We start from the raw sequence: 23,615 nt of genomic DNA on the forward strand, positions 1-23,615 counted from the left end.
CCTCCAACCCAGCTTAAATATACGCTGCCAAGCCTGGTGGTGTTCATTCAGAAGCTGTCTTTCCGACAGACCTGTTCTTCACCTGAGGACGGCTGCTTGCGTTGTGGCCGAAACGTCGTGAGAATTGTATTTTATTATGTTTTATTTTTATTATTCTATTATTTCCCTTCTACGTGACTTTAGCGAAAGAACCAAGAAGATGAATCCCTGCAGTCACAAAAGCTTTAAATCAAAATTTAAGTGTGGGGTTGGGTTAATTTTTGTTATCTCGACACAATAGTGTCACACTTTCCCACACTGCACTCCACTCGGGAATGAGCGTTTGTCACATGGCATCCAAAGTGAGAGTTTAACTCTCAGAGCTGGAATTCAGCAAAATTATGGCCGGTGGTGGTGGTGTTGGTAGGGAGGGGGAAACTAATTTAATAGAAGGAGTTTTTTGTGCGTGCAATCATTGTAAAATCGGGCGGAGACCTTCAAACTCACTGCACACAGGAGGTGCCTCGGCCACCCCGCTATCGAAAATGTAAATAAATAACGAGTCAAATAAAAGCGTTGAAAAGACAAAATCAAAAGTAGAACTCTCTCATCCCTCCACCACCTCCCAGGGACCCCCCCCCCCCTTTCTATAAACAGACATTGTCTTGATAATTGTTTTTTTACCCTTCTATCTGGCAACAAAACTGACACTTTTTTTACAAGGAGTCATTTTTGCATAGACCACAATACCTGCAGTCATAATGCAAACAAAAAACATAACTCTGATAATGTATGCACTGTCCTTGAAGTTGATTGGTCCACACCCGAGACAGCTTTCCTTAGAGCCTAGTCTCACATGGGTTGGACCAGATGACGCCAAAAGGCGCACAACTCAAAGACAATGCACCATCAGAGTATGAGAGCTCGGGGTAAGCATTTACACCATTGGAACCTCATTTGCCAGTAGCAAAATATGATAATTGTTTTTTTACCCTTCTATCTGGCAACAAAACTGACACCTTTTTTACAAGGAGTCATGTTTGCATAGACCGCAATACCTGCAGCCGTAATGCAAACAAAAAACACAACTCTGACATTGTCTTGGCCAAACGCTTCCCTGATTAACGAACAGACGAAAACCGAAACTGAAGCGTTCGGCTCCGGCAACATACCAACCACGGACGATGACACGTGCTTCTGGTCGGCAAAGGACGCGCGTGCGGTTAGTGTCGCAACAGCGCCAACGGGCGAGAAACGATTCCGTGACGATTCCGTGACGATACCGTGACGATACCGTGACGATACCGTGACGATACCGTGACGATACCGTGACGATACCGTGACGATACCCCCCCCGGCTTGCGCTTAACGGCGCCGCAGAAAACGCCACGACGCGATGCTTGTGGCCAACAAAAAAGTACGTGCGCCCCCCCCCCCCCCGCACGGCCGCCTCCCCTCTACAAGCGCCAGAAGTCGCAAACGGGTTTTGATTCCTTACCTGTACCTGTACCCGGCCGCACCAGGGTCGCAAATGGGTACCCGTACCCATAACCAGCCGGGTACGGGTACCCGTTCCCTACCCGTACCCTACGCGAAATGAGTGACAAACGGTTACTCACCAGTGACTCACGGCCTACCCGTACCCGTACCCGGCCGCACCAGGGTCGCAAACTTGGTACCCGTACCCGGCATGCGCAACGAATCAATGCCACGAAGAGAGGCGCTCGTTTGCCTTGGGTTTGAAAAACATAATTAAGAGTTTGGCGTGGGCCCAGGAGAGTTTGCCCGTGGGCCCAGAGTTAGGTTTGGGTATGGTTCTCAATCGTTACAAAAATGTAGAATGTCAATAAATACGTAGGAGTTTGACAAAACAAAGTAGTTGTACTTAACGTTGCCCGTGCTTCATTTGTGTTTTCGATGATTTACCGTCTAATAAAATCTGTCCATGTCTCGCACCCCCAGAAAGGGCATCTCGCACCCCCAGGTTAACAAGTGCGAGTGCAGGCTTAGAGACTAACGCTTAAGACTGGGTCAGGGGGTCACCGGCCCGGGGCTCAGGAAGCGCATGCGGCTCGTTAAAAGGACTGCTTCGTGACCGTCATCACGCGTGGAAGAGTGAAGGTCCGGGGCTATGCCTGGGGTTCAGTTGACATGATGGATAGCACTGGTCTGAAGGTGAGCAATACACTGCCGGGGTTAGGGGCTGCGGGCTGTCATTTTTTCGTGGCGAGTGTTGAAAATGAAAGTTTACTCGCGAGACGAAGAGATGATCCTCCTGCAGCTCCCCAGTCGGCGCGGAATAAACTGCGGGGAACTTCTCCAGAAGATAAAAAGCGCGCGAGGGTCGCTCATTCGCACAGAGATCTCTCTCGTTGTCAACACGAGACGGAAATTGTGCATCTCCCATTACACTCGGCAACCTGGAAGCAACGATGGGACGCCGGCCCGGGTTTGAAATCAGAATCTCAGTCGAGCGCCGGCTCACTGCTCCGATATCGCCCTCTCATTCTAGATTTGAAGCTTTCGTGACTGCAAGGATTCATATTCGTAGGTTTTTTCGGTAAAGTCACGTGGGTAAAACATAAAAATTAATAAAAGTAAAATAAAATAAAACTCACGACGTTTACTTGACACAGCTGTCGTGGCTGTGACGGTTCCACCTGAAGACGGAGGCTTGTGTTGCCTCCGAAACGTCGTGAGTTTTATTTTATTTTATTAATTTTAATGTTTTACCCACGTGACTTCACCGAAAAAACCTAAGAATATCGCCCTCTCAGTTACTTCTATCCACTGCTGTGTGTTATTACACGGCGCGTATCATTATGGGTCACAGCACCCGCAAGCAATAACCAAAGCAGGCCGCCGGATTCAAACCGCGAACGCTGCCCAATTTAGGTGTGCAAGTGGCTGTACAAGTGATTCTAGATTTGAAGCTTTCGTGACTGCAAGGATTCATACTCTTAGGTTTTTCGGTAAAGTCACGTAGGTAAAATAAAAAAATCACGACGTTTCGAAGGCAACACAAGTCTCCGTCATCAGGTGGGACCGTCACAGCCAGATTTGCTGTATCAATTGAAATCTGGCTGTGACGGTCCCACCTGATGACGGAGACTTGTGTTGCCTCTGAAACGTCGTGATTTTTATTATTTTATTTTATTCATTTTTTATTTCATTTTTTTACCTACGTGACTTTACCGAAAAAACCAAGAGTATGTACAAGTGATCTCTGTGCGTGTGCGAGCGGACAATTGTACTGTCGGAGTTTACAAGCCAAATAATGAATTGCGTACATGCGAGCCAACATCTCAAGTGTGCACGGGTGTGAGTTTGCACACACGCAAAGCGCACGGTTCAAGCGTTGCCGTTGCACACACGTGCACGTGCGTTTTACCCAATGGTGTTCGCACACCTCAAATCGGAACCGTTACCGTGAGTTTAGCGCACACGTTACTTTTAGTGCCTTTCACACGCAAGCCTTTCTCAGAAACGCGCGTGTGCGTGTGTGTGCGTGTGTGTGCGAGACTCAAATTTGGTCGCGGGTGCAGCTGTTGTGGGTCATGCGGACAGGCTGGGTGAGAGGGATGTGGGGAGGCGGCGGGGGGGGGCGAGAGAAATGTGCACTTTGTGAAACCATCACAAGCGTCCTCATTAGCCGAACTTAACCTCAACACCGCGGCCTGGCTTCCATTTTTGGATCAACTCTCCAGTTTAGAACGCTAAACCGTGCACCGCTTTTAGCGGCTAAAACAGCGGGGCAATAGCATTTTTCTCTTTTAAAAGTCCTTCCCCAATACTTCGCCAGACTTGAAAATCCGCGGACGAATCCGACAAAGCACGCAAACCGCAACAGCAAGCCGCGAGCGGCAGTCCCGCGCGATGTTTACGTTGGGCATCTGTTAGTCGGCTTCTGCCCGCGGCGCGTGTTTGTTTGCGTGCGCCTATTAACTCCAGAACAGCGGGCTTCTGCCGCTCATCCGTCAGTGCGGAAGGGAGGAGGAGGTGGTGGAGGAAGGAGGGCATGTTCACTGCGGCAGCCATGACAAGCGAGCCATAACAAACAAAAACAGAGCTATAAACCACGAGCAGCAGCAGCAGCCCGCCGCACACTCCATCACATCCGCCCCCAGCGCAAACAGCAACAGGCGCGAGTTTATTAAAGGAGCGAGCCTCCTCGCGAAAAGCCAAAGCAAATGAATCCTCCAATTCGTCGGGCAGATCGCGAACGATAACAGCGTCTGGGTTGTTGACTGGCCCACTTGAGCGGCTATTCCCACGGCGAGAAACTAGCCCGACCCATCTCCCGCGACCACCTCCGATTAGCACGGCTGGCAACGCGGGGTGCGACAAGAAGTTCAACGTGGGTACGTGCAAAAGCACTGGGGAAACTTTGGATTTGCCGACCCAGCAATGGCCTCCTAGCGCTGGGCCAGGAGCGAACACTCGAGGGGCACCGGGAAGCTGTCCCCGCGCTGCTCTGTGGCAGAGGTCGCAAACGGGTTTTGATTCCTTATCCGTACCCGTATCCGTACCCGGCCGGGTACGGGTACTCGTTCCCTACCCATACCCGTACCCTACCCGAAATGAGTGACAAACGGTTACTCACCAGTGACTCACGGCCTACCCGTACCCGTACCCGGCCGCACCAGGGTCGCAAACGGCTACCCGTACCCGGCCGGGTATGGGTAGCCGGGTATCGGGTAGGGTACGGGTATCGGGTACCCGATTGCGACCTCTGCTCTGTGGGACTTGGCCCTGGCTCCCGCTTCGTTCCTGCCGCCCCTCCCTACCCCCACATCTCCCCGGTGGCGGGTAGGGGGAGCCGGGTGGGGGGTTAAGACAGCGGCCTTGAAAAAGTTGGTGTTCGTCAACAATGAATGCGGTAAGTCCATGGTTAGTTTTAGACTTTTTCAGTCCCGAGGATTTAAAACACGGTCGTCGCTTCTCCGCGAGTGGCCCCCAAACCTGGGTGGGGCAGGGAGCCAAATCTCCCCTCCCTCCCCACTTCTCTAAGCCCTACCGTGCCGATCTCGGGATTTTGTTCACGGAACTTCTGACCTCCCCTCCCCCTCTCCGCGCCTTCTTGTTCTGTGATGGATGCTCGTTACCGGGCTCGAGTTGAGTTGACATAAAAACTGTAAAAAAAATAATACACCAACACGTCTGGCAAGCTGAAATAAAGGTGAGTGGCAGGTATCTTATTTAATCGCCGACCAGTTCGGATCAACAAGTAGAGAAGCGGGCTCTAAAGTTTTTGGGGGGATCTGAAAATCCACTGTTAGGGTTTTGCTGTGGGAACGTGGACTCTAATTATTTTTCGATTTAAAGCTTTCGTGACTGCAGGGATTCATCTTCTTGGTTCTTTCGGTAAAGTCACGTAGAAGGGAAATAATAAAATAATAAAAATAAAACACAATAAAATAATTCTCACGACGTTTCGGCCACAACGCAAGCAGCCGTCCTCAGGTGAAGACCAGGTCTGTCGTAAGAATTATTTTATAATGTTTTATTTTTATTATTTTATTATTTCTCTTTAATTATTTTGCCGTTGCGATGGCGTGTACGTCCGCGTACGTCATCGAAACGGAACCGGAAGAAAGCCTAAAATAAAACAGCTTTATAACGTAAGGCCACGCGGGAGGGCGTGCGGCAGTTTGGTGCTAGCTGTCGAAGAGTGCGGCGGTCACGTCGCCACGGTTCTCCGCGCCGAGAAGCAACGTCATTCAAATCGACGGCGCGACTACGACTCTCCGAAATCAAATGAACGCTGAACCAGTCGAGCGTTCACGAGATTCGGCGGTGAACGGGAGACCCGCGCCCTGCAACTTGCAGTCATCTCCAAATGGGAAAGGGTTAAAAGCTTGGCCTGGCATAAGCTCCTTGTCCTTCCCGCTGGCCGCGGAAACGAGGCATAAGCCACAACGGCCGAGATCCCAAGTTTCCCACCGCCGTGTGCAATTCACACTCGGCCACAGCTTTTGTGGGTGGGGGGGGGGACACACACCAACGATGACAAAAGGAGGGAACAAGATGCCTGTGAGGACATCCACCGAGGATGTAGAAAATAAAATAAAAATAAATCACGACGTTTCGGGCGCAACACAAGCATCCGTCATCAGGTGGGACGCCTGTTTTGTGCCCGAAACGTCGTGATTTATTTTATTTTTATTTTCTACCTACGTGACTTTACCGAAAGAACCAAAGAGTAGGGATTCCTGCAGTCACGAAAGCTTCAAATGAAGATTGATGCAGGGGCATTGAATTATAGTTGATGTAAGGCTCTGTGTGCATTGATGCGTTGCGAGACAGTGAGGGACGGAGACAGCTCGATGTGGCCTTAATCCAGCAGTTGATAGATCGTGGCTGATGATTATTAAAACATGCAATATTGTGGATGTTAGAAACTGGAATATGTGCCGTGTTCCAGATCACATTTTAAATGCAATAATTAAGCAGTGACGACTAAATTGTTAAAATATTCCACAATGGCCCATTGTCTTCAATGTTTATCCATCTATCCTTGCAAGTGAGACATCGTCTGCACGACAACCTTTTTATCGGAGAGAACATTGCCCCGGTCACATTATGACGAGGTCAAATTAAGACGAAATGGGTGAGCATCGTGAAATAACCTAAGAATCTAGTTCAGATATCTCGTAAACCGATGTTTTAATCTCACCTTGTCGATAAGCAAGAGGAAAAAAAAAACCCCACAATTGTTTCGAACTTGGGGTGCGCACCTTCCTTCGAACAATGCTCAGCACATTCAGTTTCTACTTTTAGAAACGTTCTCACTCCCCTCCGCTAAGCCCGCTTGCCATCGGCTGGCTGGCTACTCCTCTCACAGACAATGGAACTACTCGATTACATCTTCTTGGTTCTTTCGGTAAAGTCACATAGAAGGGAAATAATAAAGTAATAAAAATATAAAACAGTATTATTTTATATTCTTAGGTTTTTTCGGTAAAGTCACGTAGGTAAAAAATCTAAATTAATAAAAGTAAAATTAAAATAAAAATCACGACGTTTCGGAGGCAACACAAGCTTCCGTCTTCAGGTGATTACAGCAATCGTGCTGTGATGGTTCCACCTGAAGACGGAAGCTTGTGTTGCCTCCGAAACGTCGTGATTTTTATTTTATTTTTATTTTACTTTTATTAATTTAGATTTTTTACCTACGTGACTTTACCGAAAGAACCTAAGAATATGAATACTTGCAGTCACGAAAGCTTCAAATCTAGAATTATTATTTTATTATATCCCTTCTACATGACTTTACCGAAAGAACCAAGAATATGAATCCCTGCAGTCACGAAAGCTTTAAATCAAAATTTTACTCGATTCCAGTCGCAAACTCAAAACCCTCCCATCAATTACGTTTTTTTGACAGTTTGGGGGGGCCGGGGGAGGGAGGTAGGGATGGTGGGGACCCCCTGCCCCCCTTTCAGCAAAGGATCGTGGGGCGCCGAGTTAAATTGAAAATCCAGGGCACCACGGCGCAGTCGCCGATCATCTACTAAACTATTTGTCTCTTTTGAGGAGGCCTTAACTTCAGTAGGTGGTGGAAATTTCCATTGGCAAATGATGCGTTTGAGAAATCGTAAAACACGCAGCACCGTGACCAACGTTGCAGTCATTTCACATTAGGCCTTGTTCCGACGTCCCCCCGACGGGCACGCTTGGTGACATCAAAATACACCGCAGGCGACGTGGAGAAAAGATAACCCCGGCTCTTAACCCCCGTGTCAAAACCGACGAGAGAGTCGAGGAGCAGGAGTGAGAACGAGACGGTCTGCACTCACCCCGCTCATTGCGTCAATCGCTCTTTGAGCCTGGCTGTGGAGTCATTTTCAAATGTGTAATTTCACTCTTGAGAATGATGTCAAAGGGGTTATATTTAAGTACCTTTTAAGTGGAACGACGTAATCCGGGAATATCCCACAACGGTGGTGGGACAATTTTTTTTATTTTGATTTGGTGAGCCCTTTCAGACTCAGATGGATGACATTGGCCGATGCCGTGGCTAGCACACTGCCCTGTGATTCCAGCGCCTGAGTTCGATACCCAACCACGGATAATATCAGTGGGAAAAGGTAACAAACCTACGTTGAGCACCCCCCCCCACCCCCCCTAAATTTGAGTCAATTCGGCTTTAAATGAGTACCATATGACGAGTGCAAACAACAGGGGCGGCCACGATGACGTGATGCGCATGTTACCTTCCTCGCCTGGCTTGCAGGAGGTCGGGAGTTTGATCCCGATCCCGATCCCAACCCTGAGGCCTGTTTATTTGGAGTTTGCGTGTCTCCCCCCCCAATTGTTGCGTGGAATCCTTCTCCGAGTCCTCCGGTGTTTTCCCCTCCACATTTAGAAATATGCAGTGAGATTATTTAGACTATTTGGCTGCTATAAATGTCCATGTGATAAGCCACCTCGTTGAGCTATCATTGTCGATAGCCAGTTTCGCTTCTGGAACACATTCCTGCGGAGGGAGCTGGTAGGAACGTTGGGTTGCTCGGTCAATGGCCAGGGTCAACTGCGGCGTGGTGAATTCCACAAATATGGCCGACTGTGAGGGCGGGCACAAGCCGGCGTGAGTAGGTTAAACGTTGAGTTTTATAAGGGCACCACGGGGTGACCAGCCCCTCCCCACCCAGCCCCACCCCTCCCGCCCCCCACCCAGCCCCACCCCTCCCCACCCTCCCCTCCCCACCCTCCCCACCCAGCCCCTCCCCACCCTCCCCTCTCCACCCTCCCCTCTCCACCCTCCCCTCTCCACCCTCCCCTCTCCACCCTCCCCTCTCCACCCAGCCTGACCCCTCCCATTTTTGGATGCACGACGGACGGACACAATAATCCCCTGTGGGCTGGTGGAACCAGGTGGTTCTTACCAGTACAAGCTAATAGATCAGTGGGCTTTCCCTATTAAAATCTAATTGTTTAGTTTCATTTGTATACTTATTGAGTGGTTTGCTTACCTTTCCTATATTTTGCACTCCTGCTGTGTTTTTGTATTGTTTGTTGACGTAACGGTCTGACCCCGTGCTCCTGCTGGACATCTGTGAAAAAAAGCTTGATAGCTCATCGGATTCCTCCTCTAGCATCGAAAATATTCTCATTCTGAACAGTACTGGGGGCGAACAAAGGGTGTGCATTTAGCACAATGCCGTCCACATCACCCTCTCGTGCGCCTGGTCAACTTGAACAAGTTCTCCCTAACAATACTTAGCTCAAACAGTTGATGAATTGAAAGATGGGGGGGGGGAAGGCGGCGATGTTTGTCTTTGTACTGCTGCGTCTGCATAACCCGTACAAAAAAATGCACCAACTCCACGCCCAGGACATGTACACCGCAGCCGCCGCCGCCACCCCCACCACCACCACCTCCGGCTCAGCATCCCATTACATACGACACATACTTTTACCCAAATACCGTGACGCCATGCAGGCTAAACAAAACAAAAAAAATAACACGGGGGGGGGGAGCGGAGGGGGTGGAGTGGGGGAGAGCATACCTCTCTACCGCCATGCTTTCCGCGCGCGTGCAAAAAAAACTACCGCGTGTGGCTTTAAAAAGTTGCGCGAATTTGGCGGCAAGATTAAGACGTGGCCACGGACGCTAAAAGCGACAGCTGGCTAGGCAAGTACACCGAGTTTGGCTTTGTTTTCTATAGGCCAGCTCTGCGGGATCAAAAGTAATTGCGCCAACACTGTGTTACTGTTCTAACGGGAATGGAAATTCTCGTGGCTACGTACTCCGAGCAAAACCTGAAATGCCTCTTCACCTGTTGGTGGACAAGCGTCAGCGTTTTAGATTTTCCTACCAAGGATAAGCATCGCTGATCGGCCGATACGTCGATATGGATTTAACGTGGTCATTGCCAAAACCGAGATTTGACCTTTCCTATCGTGGTTTTTGTATCGTTTGCTGTGGCAACATTCTCACCCGCCCCCACTGGCCATCTGTGAAAGAGCGTTATAGATCATCGGATTCCTCCTCCAGTAGAAATAAATATTCCGATTCTGAACGTGCATGCGTACACGTGCAAAGAATGCGAGTGCCTAAAGGCCTGTTTTCATCCGGCTTGTTTTCTGACATCAAGGCATGCTCAATCAGTAGTTCCTGCACGAGTGTGCTGGAGATGTTCAAGGTGGTTATTGCAAGGCATACAATTAGTTTTTTTTATTACATAACAAACTAAAAAATCCCAATTGCACCTAGTTGGGCTTTCATAATCTCATGAAATATTTGGGGTTTTTTTTATCAAACAAAGCTTCATTGGCCAAGTATCGACACTCCTCGTGACAGTTGTTCGGTTCTCTCAAAGAGAGTGACCTGGAAACCAATCGGCTGCGTGCTAAGAAGTTTCGTTGTATTCAACACGAGGGCATTGATCTCACTTGGAGAATGCGCCATTGTCTACAGCAAGGGGTGGGGGTGAACCCAAAGCCTCCGCGACTTCGTTGAATGTCCCCGTGGCCAAACATTTTAGAAACCCTAACCAAACTACATGTATCCGTTACCGAGAGCATCTTAGCCACACTAATGTCGGGCACTATCGGTGAACGTGTTCCATCTGGCGACACCGCGGATTTTGGCTTCGCCCACAAAAGTTAAGTCATTAAATCCTTTATATTAAGTTCACTTGTTTGCACGCTTACGACCGTGCAAATCTTTCGGTCGTTTTTTAACCCACTTCCCGTGATCCAATCCAGCTGACATTTTGCACACAAACTCGTTGTGCGTGATAATTTATTTTCGTGAAATTTTTTTTCCAAAATTTTACACTTTTTAGGAAGAAAAAAAAAAATTAGATTTAATTACCAATTGCTTAATGGTGGCAGGCAATCATCTGACCCATAGGTGGCAGCCATCTCAAGCCAGAGGACGAGAGGACTCTAGCCGCCCGTTTCAAAGACCAATGTGGGCTGGGTTGTGGCTCATTGAACACGCATATAAAGGATTTATAGTGAAAAACTTTGTTTTTACGGGTTAATTTTTTTTTCACGTTAAGTTATTTTTCACGTTATTAGTGGATAACGCTACGGTCCGTGCTCGTGTGTTGCACGCCAGAGGCATGCGAACGATTCTATTCGGCCCTCAGTAAGGAAAAGGTTCCCCGCCGGCCACGGTCTATATTCCGACGAACAGATGTGTACAAGTTAAGGCCAGCAAGTCAAATCCTTTGGGGGTCCTCACTTCATGATAGAACGATGCTGCTGCTCCACACATACAAGCTATTGTTGACGCCAACAATCATTGCCACATGGATTCAGAAGTCAAGTAAAAGCATCTCCCTGTTCCAAGAAACAAAACCATTTACAACAATTGTTTGTTTTACTGGGTAAGGACCACTGAGCCCTGTAGATCTCTTTAAGAAGCGACCTGGCCACAAATGATAGCTCAACTAAGTGGCTTATCACGTGTAGATTTATAGCAGCAGCAAAATACTCTCTGAAATCATGTTTCTAAATGTGGAGGGGTAAACCGGATGACCCATAGAAAAATCCACACGACCACAGGGGAAAGAACACGCAAACTCCAAATATACAGCAGCAGGCGTCAGGGTCGGGATCGAACCCACGACCTCCTGTACACCAGGCGAGGTAGTCAACATCTCCTAGCCACCGTGATGATGATGATAGAGAGAGAGACGCAAACTCCAAATATACAACAGGCATTGTCAGGGTCGGGATCGAACCCGCGACCTCCTGTACACCAGGCGAGGTAGTCAATATCTCACAGCCACCGTGATGATGATGACTGAGAGAGACGCAAACTCCAAATATACAGCAGCAGGCGTCAGGGTCGGGATCGAACCCACGACCTCCGGTACACCAGGCGAGGTAGTCAATATCTTACAGCCACCGTGATGATGATGACTGAGAGAGACGCAAACTCCAAATATACAGCAGCAGGCGTCAGGGTCGGGATCGAACCCACGACCTCCTGTATACCAGGTGAGGCAAAGTAACATCTCGAGAATTGGCGGCGCCAAATCAGGATGTACATGCGAAGTGACATTGTCCGGCGAATCAGAATATGTGAACTATCCAGTTTCTCGAACTGCATTTGACAATTTGAGAAGTGTAATGAAAGCCGTACGAAGCCACAAAAGATTACTGTCCAGAAAGTAACGTACTGTTGGAAATCGGTATGTTATTGTATTTTAAAAAGTTAATTATCATTCACTGTCTGGGGAGATGATACAATATATCCTATGAAAAATGGAATTGTGTTCCAATGAAGCTGGCATGATCATGATGAAAGTTGGCAAAGAGCTCTAAAATCGTGTGCGATATTACATTTTCCAATACATCCCTGACTTAATACAAAAACAATAGGTATATGCAGTATATTTAACACCGGCAAAGCCCAAATCAACACACTAACATCATTAAAATTCTCAGGTTGAAAGCATGCAATTGACTTAATGAAAGTTAATTCACCAAAATTTTTTGTTCACAGTTTGTTCATCTAAATATGCTGCTATAAAACCGTGTTGTACATCATCAGCGGGGGCAGATTGGAGTTGCGGCAGTTGGCGTGCCAAGCTGTGAAACATGGTGTCCCGATCTTCACACGCAGGCCTTTCGCGAACAATATCGTGGATATTCACTCCGAAACACCGGTGTGCTGAAAAGATCAAGTAGTACGAATCGCATATCTGCATTTCCCACAAATATGCTAAAATTCCTCTTGATATGCAAATTATTTTGTCAAGGCGCTCTTTGCCTCTCCATCCCAGCTTAAATAGACGCTCCAAGCCTGGGGTGTGTCATTCAGACTCTGTCTTCTCGACAGACCTGTTCTCCACCTGAGGACGGCTGCTTGCGTTGTGGCCGAAACGTCGTGAGAATTATTTTATTATGTTTTATTATTTTATTATTTCCATTCTACGTGACTTTACCGAAAGACCCAAGAAGTTGCATGTTTACGTTACAAGCCTTACTAATTGGCCGTGTCGGGTGGTGGCGGGTTTAATGGCGCATTTATATTTACGCGATCTAACCCAAAACAAGTAAACCCGTAAAAACAAAGTTTTTCACTATAAATCCTTTATATGCGTGGCGGCTAGAGTCCTCTCGTCCTCTGGCTTGAGATGGCTGCCACCTATGGGTCAGATGATTGCCTGCCACCATTAAGCAATTGGTAATTAAATATAATTTATTTTTTTCTAAAAAGTGTAACATTTTGGGAAAAAAATTGTCACGAAAATAAATTGTCACGCACAACGAGTCTGTGTGCAAAATGTCAGCTCGATTGGATCATGGGAAGTGGGTTAAAAAACGACCGAAAGATTTACATGGTCATAAGCGCGCAAGCAAGCAAGCAAGTGAACTTAATATAAAGGATTTAAAACAACCTCTATTACAGTGTGGCGGGTTAGATTCCTGGCCACAACGTAAGGTCAGTGGCGAGTGATATCCGAGCCGGTCCTGGGTCGCCCACCTTTTTCCCCAAAAGCCACTTGAGTAGCGCAAATTGCCACCAAACGACTCCCATGAAAATTCACCGAGTCCGGAAGGCTTTTATTCAGCTGTGGATTAAAAAAATTGTTTGTATATTTGCTATATTTATATCATTATATGAACAACATTATCTCCAAATGTCAACCGGCTCAAAATGTCATCTTACCAGAAAAGCAATACAACTTTTCCAACCAAAAGTCTCCAGCCAAATATCTGCTTTAAAAAAAAAAAGGCAAAAAAAACATTTTCTGTTATGGAGCGCATTAAATAACCGTAATGGAAAAGTATTTTCAGTATATCCAGCGAGCCATGGTTTTCCCATTAAAATATTTGCTGTATAGTCTATGTCCTATGTACACTGTGGCAAAGTGGGGGTTCATGACAGCGCCACGATCTCAACAAACCTTGGGTTCGATTTCCAGCCGCACACATCGGTGACGAGGAGTACGAGTACAACGTCGCGTATCCGACCGCCCTATATCCAACCCGATGACATGAAACTAACCAACATCAAAAGACAAGGGAATTGGCCTTCCTACAGTACCATAGGAACGTGGAATACGCGAATCCACCACTGGGTTTTGGACCACCGAGGGAGCTGAGCACCGCGAAACCTCTCGTTCGCGAACGTGGATGCAATTATTTAACGGAGTAAAAACATTACGCCTTCACTTCAACTTAACGCACGTTGCAATGTCAATTTTGGGGGTGGGGGTGCGTGCGTTTGCAAAATGCTGAACACAAGCACCGACCCAGAACGGATATAGAGGTGGGGGGTGGGGGGGGTTTTGGTTTAAAAAAACACAGCTGGCACACAAAAAAGAGGGGGCCCAATCGGAATGCGATGGAAATGGGCGCCGATTAAACTTCGAGGGACTGTGCGAGAACTGGTGTAAACGTGTAAGCTCCAAATACCTTTGACTGCTGTCGTCATTAACACTTCCACACAAGCGAGGGGAAAGTGCTACAAAAGCATACACGAGAGCTTCGCGACAGAACGAATGGTGGGTCAGTCCATCTTCAGTGCGGAATATTAGTCTACCCGTAAACTTTCCATGCAGCTTAGAGATTTGACGGTGTTTGTTCATGATGATGATGATTAAGGGATACGTCTAAGATGGTCCGTCTGTTATAAAAGTTAACTTTGGTTCACTCACAAATGAACGCGGTAACAAGTACAGAAATTTGACACGAAGGCTTTCACGACCAATATTATTCATGATAAAGGTTTTTGGGTCAGATCGCGTAAGTATAAAGGTGCCGTTAACCCATGCCAGAATTCTGGCAAAATCACCCGCTGATGCTGCATGTAATTGCCAGCAAAAAGTCGCACTACTCAAATTATAAATATTGTGGATTTACTCTCCAACACACCGGTGGGCTGAAGTAGTAACTAATTGGCCACGTTCTGTTTACGTCACAGCCCTGACTAGTTGGTTGTGTCGGGTGGTGGCGGGTTTTAACGACACATTTATATATTTACGCGATCTAACCCAATAAAACCTCTATTATGGATGACAAAAGCAGGATTGTTGTATTTAACAAATGCCGTTTTCTTCACAAACGCTTGCAATGAATCAAATAGTGCATTTGTTCACATATTTGTTCACATATTTACGGTGAATAACCAGTTCAAAATGTCAGCTGTTTTGTTTTCACTATCAGCCAGTGATTACAACAACACAACTGGTTGTGACATGAATGGTTGTGATGATGATGATACGAACACCCCGTCCAACACTGGTACATATGCGCTATGAGGCGGCATAGTGGCAAGATGTTAACTACCTCGCCTGGTATGCAGGAGGTCACGGGTTAGATCCCGACCCTGACGCCTGCTGTATATTTGGAGTTTTCATCTCTCTCTCATCATCATCACCGTGGCTAGGAGATGTTAACTACCTCAGCCGGCATACAGGAGGTCGTGGGTTTGATCCAGACCCCGACGCCTGCTGTATATTTTGAGTTTGCATCTCTCTCATCATCATCACAGTGGCTAGGAGATGTTAACTACCTCGCCCGGTATACAGGCGGTCGTGGGTTTGATCCCAACCCTGACGCCTGCTGCTGTATATTTGCAGTTTGTATCCCCGTGGCCAGTTTTTCCCTCCACATGTACAAACGGCATCACGCATTTCGAGCATTTGGCTGCTATACATTTCTGCATAAGCCACTTCGTTGAGCCATCAGTCGCGATGGCCATGTTGTTTCTGGAAAAAAAAAAGAGTTTGAGAGCTCAGCGGGGCCTTACCTGGTAAAATAAAACAAATGAGTGCAACTGACAAGACTTTTGGGGGCAGCGGCAGCGTTATGGCAGAATGAGTGTCAGGAGAGGCGACAAATCCTACGTGTGCTCCATTTAGCAGGGCGATGGAACGATAAGAGAGATTCAGGCGTACTGGGCAATGATGCTTTCCTCCCTCCCTTATACTCACCCGCCCCCCAAGTCTATGCACTGCACTATGACAAACGCACTTGCAGTTGTGAAAAGGAATGTTAAAAAAATAATATTACACTTACCACTCGTGACATTAACACAATGAAGCGACTGTTGCCTGGATAACGAGTTTTTTTGTTCACCGGCCGTGATATAACTGCAACGTTTATTGCGGCACAAACCCCTCTCTCTATCCGTTCAAAAGTACTCGATGAGCTAACAAAAGGGTCACACTCGCATTCATTTCTTTGTTCGTGTCTGCACGTACGGCACTAAGCTAAAAAAAAAACAGTGCTTCTGTGTTTGAGAGAAGTGTGAAAATATGGTAACATCGCTTCTCAAATCCAACATTTAAAAGGAACCGCACTTGCAGTTGCGCACAAACACAGATCCAAACTCTCTTACCTGCTCCGAATAATGATCATCAGCCTAAGGGCTGACACTGCGGTCTATAATATTTTGTTACAAGCCACTGTCAAACAATGCCGGGTGTATACACGTTGGGTTTCCAGAGCCCACCTGCATGGTTAGTCTGGTACCATTCGTGGGGCTGCCTCCTTACCATCAGGCACGAACACAACTGGGATTTGTGTGGTGCCTAAATTAAACTGCGGTTCAAGACGGAGAAACACACTCAAGTGGAAGGACATCATTGGACATCGCGTGAGCAAAATAATATCATTATCACGCGCGCTGTGCCCGTTACAAAGTGCATAATAGCCGAATTACTTTAGAAAATAAAATTAACCGACCAAAAACATCCTGATGCGAGTGTGGGGGACAATTTAACCCCATCACAAACATCGATATATTTTTAAATCCTTTATATTAAGTTCGCTTGCTTGCTTAGGACCGTGCAAATCTTTCGGTCGTTTTTTAACCCACTTCCCGTGATCTAATCGAGCTGATATTTTCCACACAGACTCGTTGTGCGTGACAATTAATGTTCGTGAAAAAATTTTCCCAAAATTTTACACTTTTTAGGACAAAAATATTATATTTAATTACCAATTGCTTAATGGTGCAATGCAATTATCTGACCCATAGGTGGCAGCCATCTCAAGCCAGAGGACGAGAGGACTCTAGCCGCCACACATATAAAGAATTTATAGTGAAAAACTGTTTTTACGGGTTATACTTATAACCCATGCAGAAGTTTTGTAAAGCAGCCGACGATGGTTTATAGTCGTCATGATAATTGACATTTTGCAAAAGCGCATTTCATCCGCAGATGCCAATTCGCGACCGCCGTGTATGGGAAATTCGAAAATAAACCACAGAAACTTGCACAGGTCAAAAATTAGGCGAATTTAACGGTGTCAGATCTTCACGACAGTACTTTAAACATCTCTCTAACGGTTTAACAACACGCAGTATACTTTCGCGACCAATATCATCTATAATAGGTTTTTTTGGAGTTAGATCGTGTAAATATAAATGTGTCGTTAAACCCGCCACCACCCGATACAGCCAATAAGTAAGGCGACAACCTGATGATGCTCGTTGTAATTACAGGCGAAACGTCGTACTCCGATTGTGAATGTCGTGGGATTTGCTCTCAAACACACCGGTGTGCTGTACTAGTATACTACACTATACACTACACTATACACTAGTGCTGTACTAGTAACTAATTGGCTACGTTCTGTTTACGTGACAATCCTCACTAATTGGCTGTGTCGGGTGGCGGTGGGTTTAACGACACATTTATATTTTTACACGATCTAAACCCAAAAACAAATGTACTATGGATCTCTCTAACTATTCTTATTATCTCGTTTATTATTGCTTTTTCCTTTTAAACAAATTAAAATCCTTCAACTTGCAAAACACAGCCGTCCTCGTTACGTGTTAAAGATCCCTGACACAAACACCACACTTTTGTTCCGTGAACAACCGCGAACAATCTGCGATTTGATTGAAGTTTTGAAGCCACGTTACCATCACCCAGCAAGCCCCGTGGCTGTTACCACCAGAGCCAATATTCACACCGAGATACTTAAAATATCAGTCAATAAGGAATGTGTCGTTAATCTTAACCCTGATCGATAAATGCCTCGCAATTGTCACAACCGTTAAAGTAACACGATTGTGCGTCATTAATGCGAAAGGGCAAAAGCATAAACATTACATGCAAGTATTACGTAATTACCATTATCCCTAGAAGTGCACTTGCAATTATAGGATGGTATAATATATTGATCATATATGATCATTTTTACATAGTCGATACAACTCACTAATAATCGTTATATCACTGTATTACAAACTATATGATTATGTAACTATAATATTAATAGAGGCAATATCATAGTACTAACTACTATCATTCGCATTGTAATTGCAATACAGTATTAAAATCATTACATTCTATTGCATAAAAAAAATACCAATGTAACTGTCCAGTCAATAATATCCACCCATATTTATACAGCAAATACCTTCTAATAACCATTATTATTTTCTGATTTAAAGCTTTCGTGACTGCAGGGATTCATATTCTTCGTTCTTTCGGTAAAGTCACGTAGAAGGGAAATAATAAAATAAAAAAAATATTAAACAATAAAAATTATCACTAATTTTTTTGTTTTATATTTTTCTTATTTTATTGTTTCCCTTCTACGTGACTTTACCGAAAGAACCAAGAATATGAACCATTATTATATTACATTATAACAACCTGACATTCGTGAATCACAATCATCATCTTCACTGCATTAAGCAGAGATTTATTTATTCATTATTTTTATTGCATTAAGCAAGCACGGGCCTACCAAAACACGGGCGCGAGCCCCCCGCTCTTGCCTAGCGCCTCTTACCGGCCGAGAGCGACAGGAGGCCGGCCCAGCAGCACACCGCGAACGGCAGCCTCCTCGGCGTCAGCCTCGGCCACGGTTCGCCCACCGCACTCATTGCCTCAGCGTCGGCTCCCTCACCGCTCGCGCGTTCGCGAGACCACCATGGTCACGGTGGAACCAAACGCAGAGGCCCACGGCTGTTGCTTCGCAATTTATATTGAACTGGGGGGGGGTTTTGAGGAGGAAAAAGTTTGTGAGTAGCTTGCTCCGCTCGTTCGATTGGCACCCCCCACAACGTCGTCCTGCCCCCACCCCTCCTACACCCCCCCCCATCCCTACACCACCCCCACCCACCCCTACACCGCCCCCACCCACCCCTACCCCCCCACCCCTACACCGCCCCCACCCACACACCACCCCCCCCACACCACCAACTCCTCCTACACCACCCCTAACCACCCCCACACCACCACCACCCACCCACCACAAACTCCACCCACACACCAACAACCACAAACTCCCGACACCACCCCACCACCATCCACCACCCCACCACCATCCACCACCCTCCCACCACAAACTCCACCCACACACCACTCCCCCTCCCACCACCAACTCCCCCCACACCACCACAACTCCCCCCACCACATCACCACCAACACCCCCCCCACACCACCCCCCACCACACCACATCACCACCAATCCCACCCCCCACCATGCCCCCCACACTACCATTAATCCCCCCCACCACCCCCCCCACCACCACCCCCCCCCACCACCCCCACACCACCCCCCCACCACCACACCACCACCCCCACACCACCACACCACCACCCCCCCCACCACCATACCACCACCCCACATCACCACCAATCCCCCCCACACCACCACTCCACCCCCCACACCACCACCCCACCACACACCACCACCAATCCCCCCCACATCACCCCCCCACATCACCCCCCACCCCACCACCACCCATATTAACAAGTCTGCAAGCCCTCCCACCCCGCGGAGGGATATCACACGGGTGGGGTGGGGCGGGGGGAGGGGAGAAAAGCGGCGCGCGCAACGTTACAGTATTTGTTAGTTTTTTTGGTCGCACTGAAAAATGAGTTCCGTCTAAAAAAAAATCGCGTGTGGTTTAACTTGCAAGTATTTTATTAAAATACGTTGCGAGCGAAAAGCGAAAAGGGTGTGCTTTATTAGGCGAGGAGGAGGTGGGGATGGGATTATTTTCTGCGTGGCGCTCGATTGCCCGTAGACCGCGCGCGCGCGCCGCGTTTGTTTTGGGTGCACCCAATTGGTCAATGGGGCGCAACCAATCAGCGGCGGCGAGGAGAGGGGGGGGGGGCGATTCGATGAATAATTATAATCGACGAGGGGGGGGGGCGGAGTCTCTCCATCGTCTGACGTCACTCGTCAGTCAACTCATTCCCAAAAATATCGGAAAAATCGAGGGCATTCGAAATTCTAGATTTGAAGATTTCGTGACTGCAAGGATTCATACGTTTTTTAGGTAAAGTCACGTAGGTAAAAATAAATAATAAAAATAAATAATAAAAATAATAATAGAAATAAAATAATAAATCACGACGTTTCGGAGGCAACACAAGTCTCCGTCATAAGGTGGGACCGTCACAGCTGAATTTACTGTATTTATTATTTTATTTCTATTATTATTTCTATTATTTTAATATTTTATTATTAGTATTTATTTTTTTCTTACGTTACTTTACCGAAAAAACCTAATGGCATTCGAAATTCCCAGAGCAGAGAAGGAATTTGACCCGTCGATGGTGAATGGCTAAATAGCCGATCGGTCAAAACAAACTCTTTGGTTTTTTCGGTAAAGTCACGTTGGTAAAAAATAAAATAAATGAAAACAACTAAATTAAATCACGACGTTTTGGGCGCAACACAAGCGCCCGTCATCTGCTGATGCAATCTGCATCAGCAGTCTGCAGTCTGCATCAGCAGTAGGCCACGCTTTCCCATCTGATGACGAATGCTTGTGTTGCGCCCGAAACGTCGTGATTTAATTTATTTTTCGTTTATTTTATTTTTTACCTACGTAACTTTACCGAAAAAACCAAAGAGTATGAATCCTTGCAGTCACGAAAGCTTCAAATCTAGGGTCAAAACAAAGTTAGGCTTGTTTTAGGGTGGCGCAACGGTGAACACTTGTGGCTCATGGCAAGAAGGGACATCTGTGGGAAAAAAATAGCTTCATAACTCATCGGATTTCTCCAGGGTTAGTCAATATTCTGACCTGGGGTTGATTCCTGGCATCGGCACGCCTTTTCCGTGTGGAGGTTGTATGATTTTTCCCCTGTTCTGAGTCAATGTCGGCATCACTACAATGAGATGTCACTCACTCCCAAGGATCTCGGGATAATCGAGGACAGAGAACAGAGCAGAGAAATAATACTGGTAGGAACCTCCTGGTTACACCAGCCCACAGGGGATTATTGTGTCCGGCCGTCGTGCATCCAAAAATGGGAGGGGTGGGGCTGGGTGGAGAGGGGAGGGTGGGGAGGGGCTGGGTGGGGAGGCGAGGGTGGGGAGGGGCTGGGTCGGGAGGGTGGGGCTGGGTGGGGAGGGGCTGGTCACCCCGTGGTGTCCTTATAAAACTCAACGTTTAACCTACTCACGCCGGCTTGTGCCCACCCTCACAGTCGGGCATATTTGCGGAATACACCACGCGGCCGTTGACCCTGGCCATTTACCGAGCAACCCAACCTTCCTACCAGCTCCCTCCGAACGAATGTGTTTTATCTATCGATGGTGATGGCTATAGCCGATCAGTCAAAACAAGTTTGGCATCTTCTGTTTACGTGACAAACCTTACTAATTGGCTGCGTCGGGTGGTGACGGTTTTAACGACACATATTTAAGCGATCTAACCCAAAAAAAACTGTGTTATAGAAGTTTGGCAAGAAGGGACATCTGTGGGCAAAAGAGCTTCATAGCTCATCGGATTTCTCACGTGTTAATGAATACAGTGGGTACCCCGGAGATCGAACTTAATTCGTTCCAGAAGGCCATTCGAACACCGATTTGTTCGAACACCGAATTCATTTTCCCCGTAAGAAATCACGTAAATGACATTAATTGGTTCCAGACACAAGAAATCTCTCATTATAAAGCATTTTTACACGAAGTTTACAGTAATTACATGCATAAACGCATAGAAAAAAACAAGAAACACAATAAATAAATTGAATAAATGAATAAATATATGGAATAAATGAAATAAATGAACATTGAACTTCACTTTACATGTAGTAAGGAGAGTTGATGGATTGAGTGGGAGGTGGTGAGGAGGAGGAGGTGCTAAAACCTTTGTGTGGGCAAGCGTCATGCACGCTGGCCATACGCGTCTCAGCCGTACAGGTTCTTTCCAGTCGCGATTGCCCCGTTCGACCTCCGAATTTCGTTCAATTTCCGGGGCAATTTTTTCGGAAATATCGTTCAAACACCGATTTGTTCGAGTTCTGGTGCGTTCGATCTCCGAGGTTCTACTGTATTATGACTCTGGCCTGGGTTTGATTCCTGGCATCGGTTCGCCTTTCCGCGTGGAGTTTGTGTGACCTTCCCCTGTCCCGAGTGAGTTTCCACTGAATTTTCGGTGTTTCCTCCGACAACCAACAGATGTGAGACTAGGCTCTAAGGAAAGCTGTCTCGGGTGTGAACCAATCAACTTCAAGGACAGTGCACATTATCAGAGTTATGTCTTTTGTTTGTATTATGACTGCAGGTATTGCGGTCTATGCAAACATGACTCCTTGTAAAAAGGTGTCAGTTTTATTGCCAGAGAGAAGGGTAAAAAACCAATTATCAGCTTAGAAATACCCCGTACAAAATTTTGCTGCAAACATCACTCAATTTCGATTACACATGGCAGCATCGTCCCCTACTGCGAAAACATGGCAGGGACCTCCCTTCTCTTGAGACTCAAACTTTCCAAGTTCAAGAAACTAAATAATACGACCAATAATTGGAGGGAAGGGGGGGGGGAAATCAGAGTAATCGGTGAAAAAGTTGAACCACTAAATAAGAATAATCATTGGTGTCGTTGTGGATTATGCACTCCCAGAAGGCCTCGTGGTTGACGGGAAGTGTAAAAAATGTTGATGTTATATAATGTGGAAAGGCATACTCTTAGTTCTTTCGGTAAAGCCACGTAGGTAAAAAATGAAATTAAAATTAATACAAAAAATAAAAACAATAAAATCACGATGTTTCGGAGGCAACACAAGCTTCCGTCTTCAGGTGAAACTGTCACAGCAAAATATCTGTATCAAGTGAAGAGAAGTCCCTTATATACTGGTTAAGGGGGGAGGAGCCAGGAAGGGCCGCGGGAGAGGAGGAGTTGTGAAATGGTCAGTACTGCTGCTGGAACTGAGCCTTTGTAATGTAGATGGCATATGTAGATAAGCCAGCTAGGATTAAGCCGCCTTTTGTTACGCTGCTGGGTGGATAAATTAATTAAATACGATTCAAGCCGCCTTTTGTTATGCTGCTGGGTGGGTAAATTAATTAAATACGACAAAACAGAGTACTGTTAAACGCTGGGGATGTTAACACTCGGTAGAGTAAAATAGTGCCTGTCCGATAAGATGGTCCAAAAATGTATAGTTAAATCTTTTTAGCATGGTTGATAACATCTTTCCAATGATTACTATGTTTGTACCCATATTCACGGTTGAAATTATGTCTGTGTTTGTACATCTGAATGGCGTCGTGTACAAACCTTTGATGGTAGCCAGAGGGTTTGCAGAGCACCTTAGTCTCGGAGAAAACAATATCATGAGAGCCCACCGCGTTGTAGCAATGATCGGCAACGGCGGAAGACTCAATTTTGCCGTGTTTCAAATCTGACTTGTGCTCGCGGACACGATCAGAGACATGACGTTTCGTTTCCCCAA

General features: G+C 46.6%; 1 protein-coding gene across 2 annotated transcripts in view; it reads right to left on the reverse strand.

The window, feature by feature from the left end:
* The window catches only part of LOC144942347 (low-density lipoprotein receptor-related protein 6-like), a 90,738-nt gene extending 71,772 nt beyond the window's left edge, over positions 1–18,966 (reverse strand). For both annotated transcript variants that reach the window (XM_078869170.1, XM_078869169.1), the window contains exon 1: positions 18,706–18,966. In XM_078869170.1, coding sequence (XP_078725296.1) covers positions 18,706–18,799 — 94 coding nt within the window. In that variant the 5' untranslated portion in view covers positions 18,800–18,966. The remainder of the gene's footprint in view (positions 1–18,705) is intronic.
* Positions 18,967–23,615: the final 4,649 nt, after the last annotated feature.

Source organism: Lampetra fluviatilis, chromosome 27 (genome assembly GCF_964198595.1).
Source record: "Lampetra fluviatilis chromosome 27, kcLamFluv1.1, whole genome shotgun sequence".
NCBI classification, from domain to species: Eukaryota; Metazoa; Chordata; class Hyperoartia; order Petromyzontiformes; family Petromyzontidae; genus Lampetra; species Lampetra fluviatilis.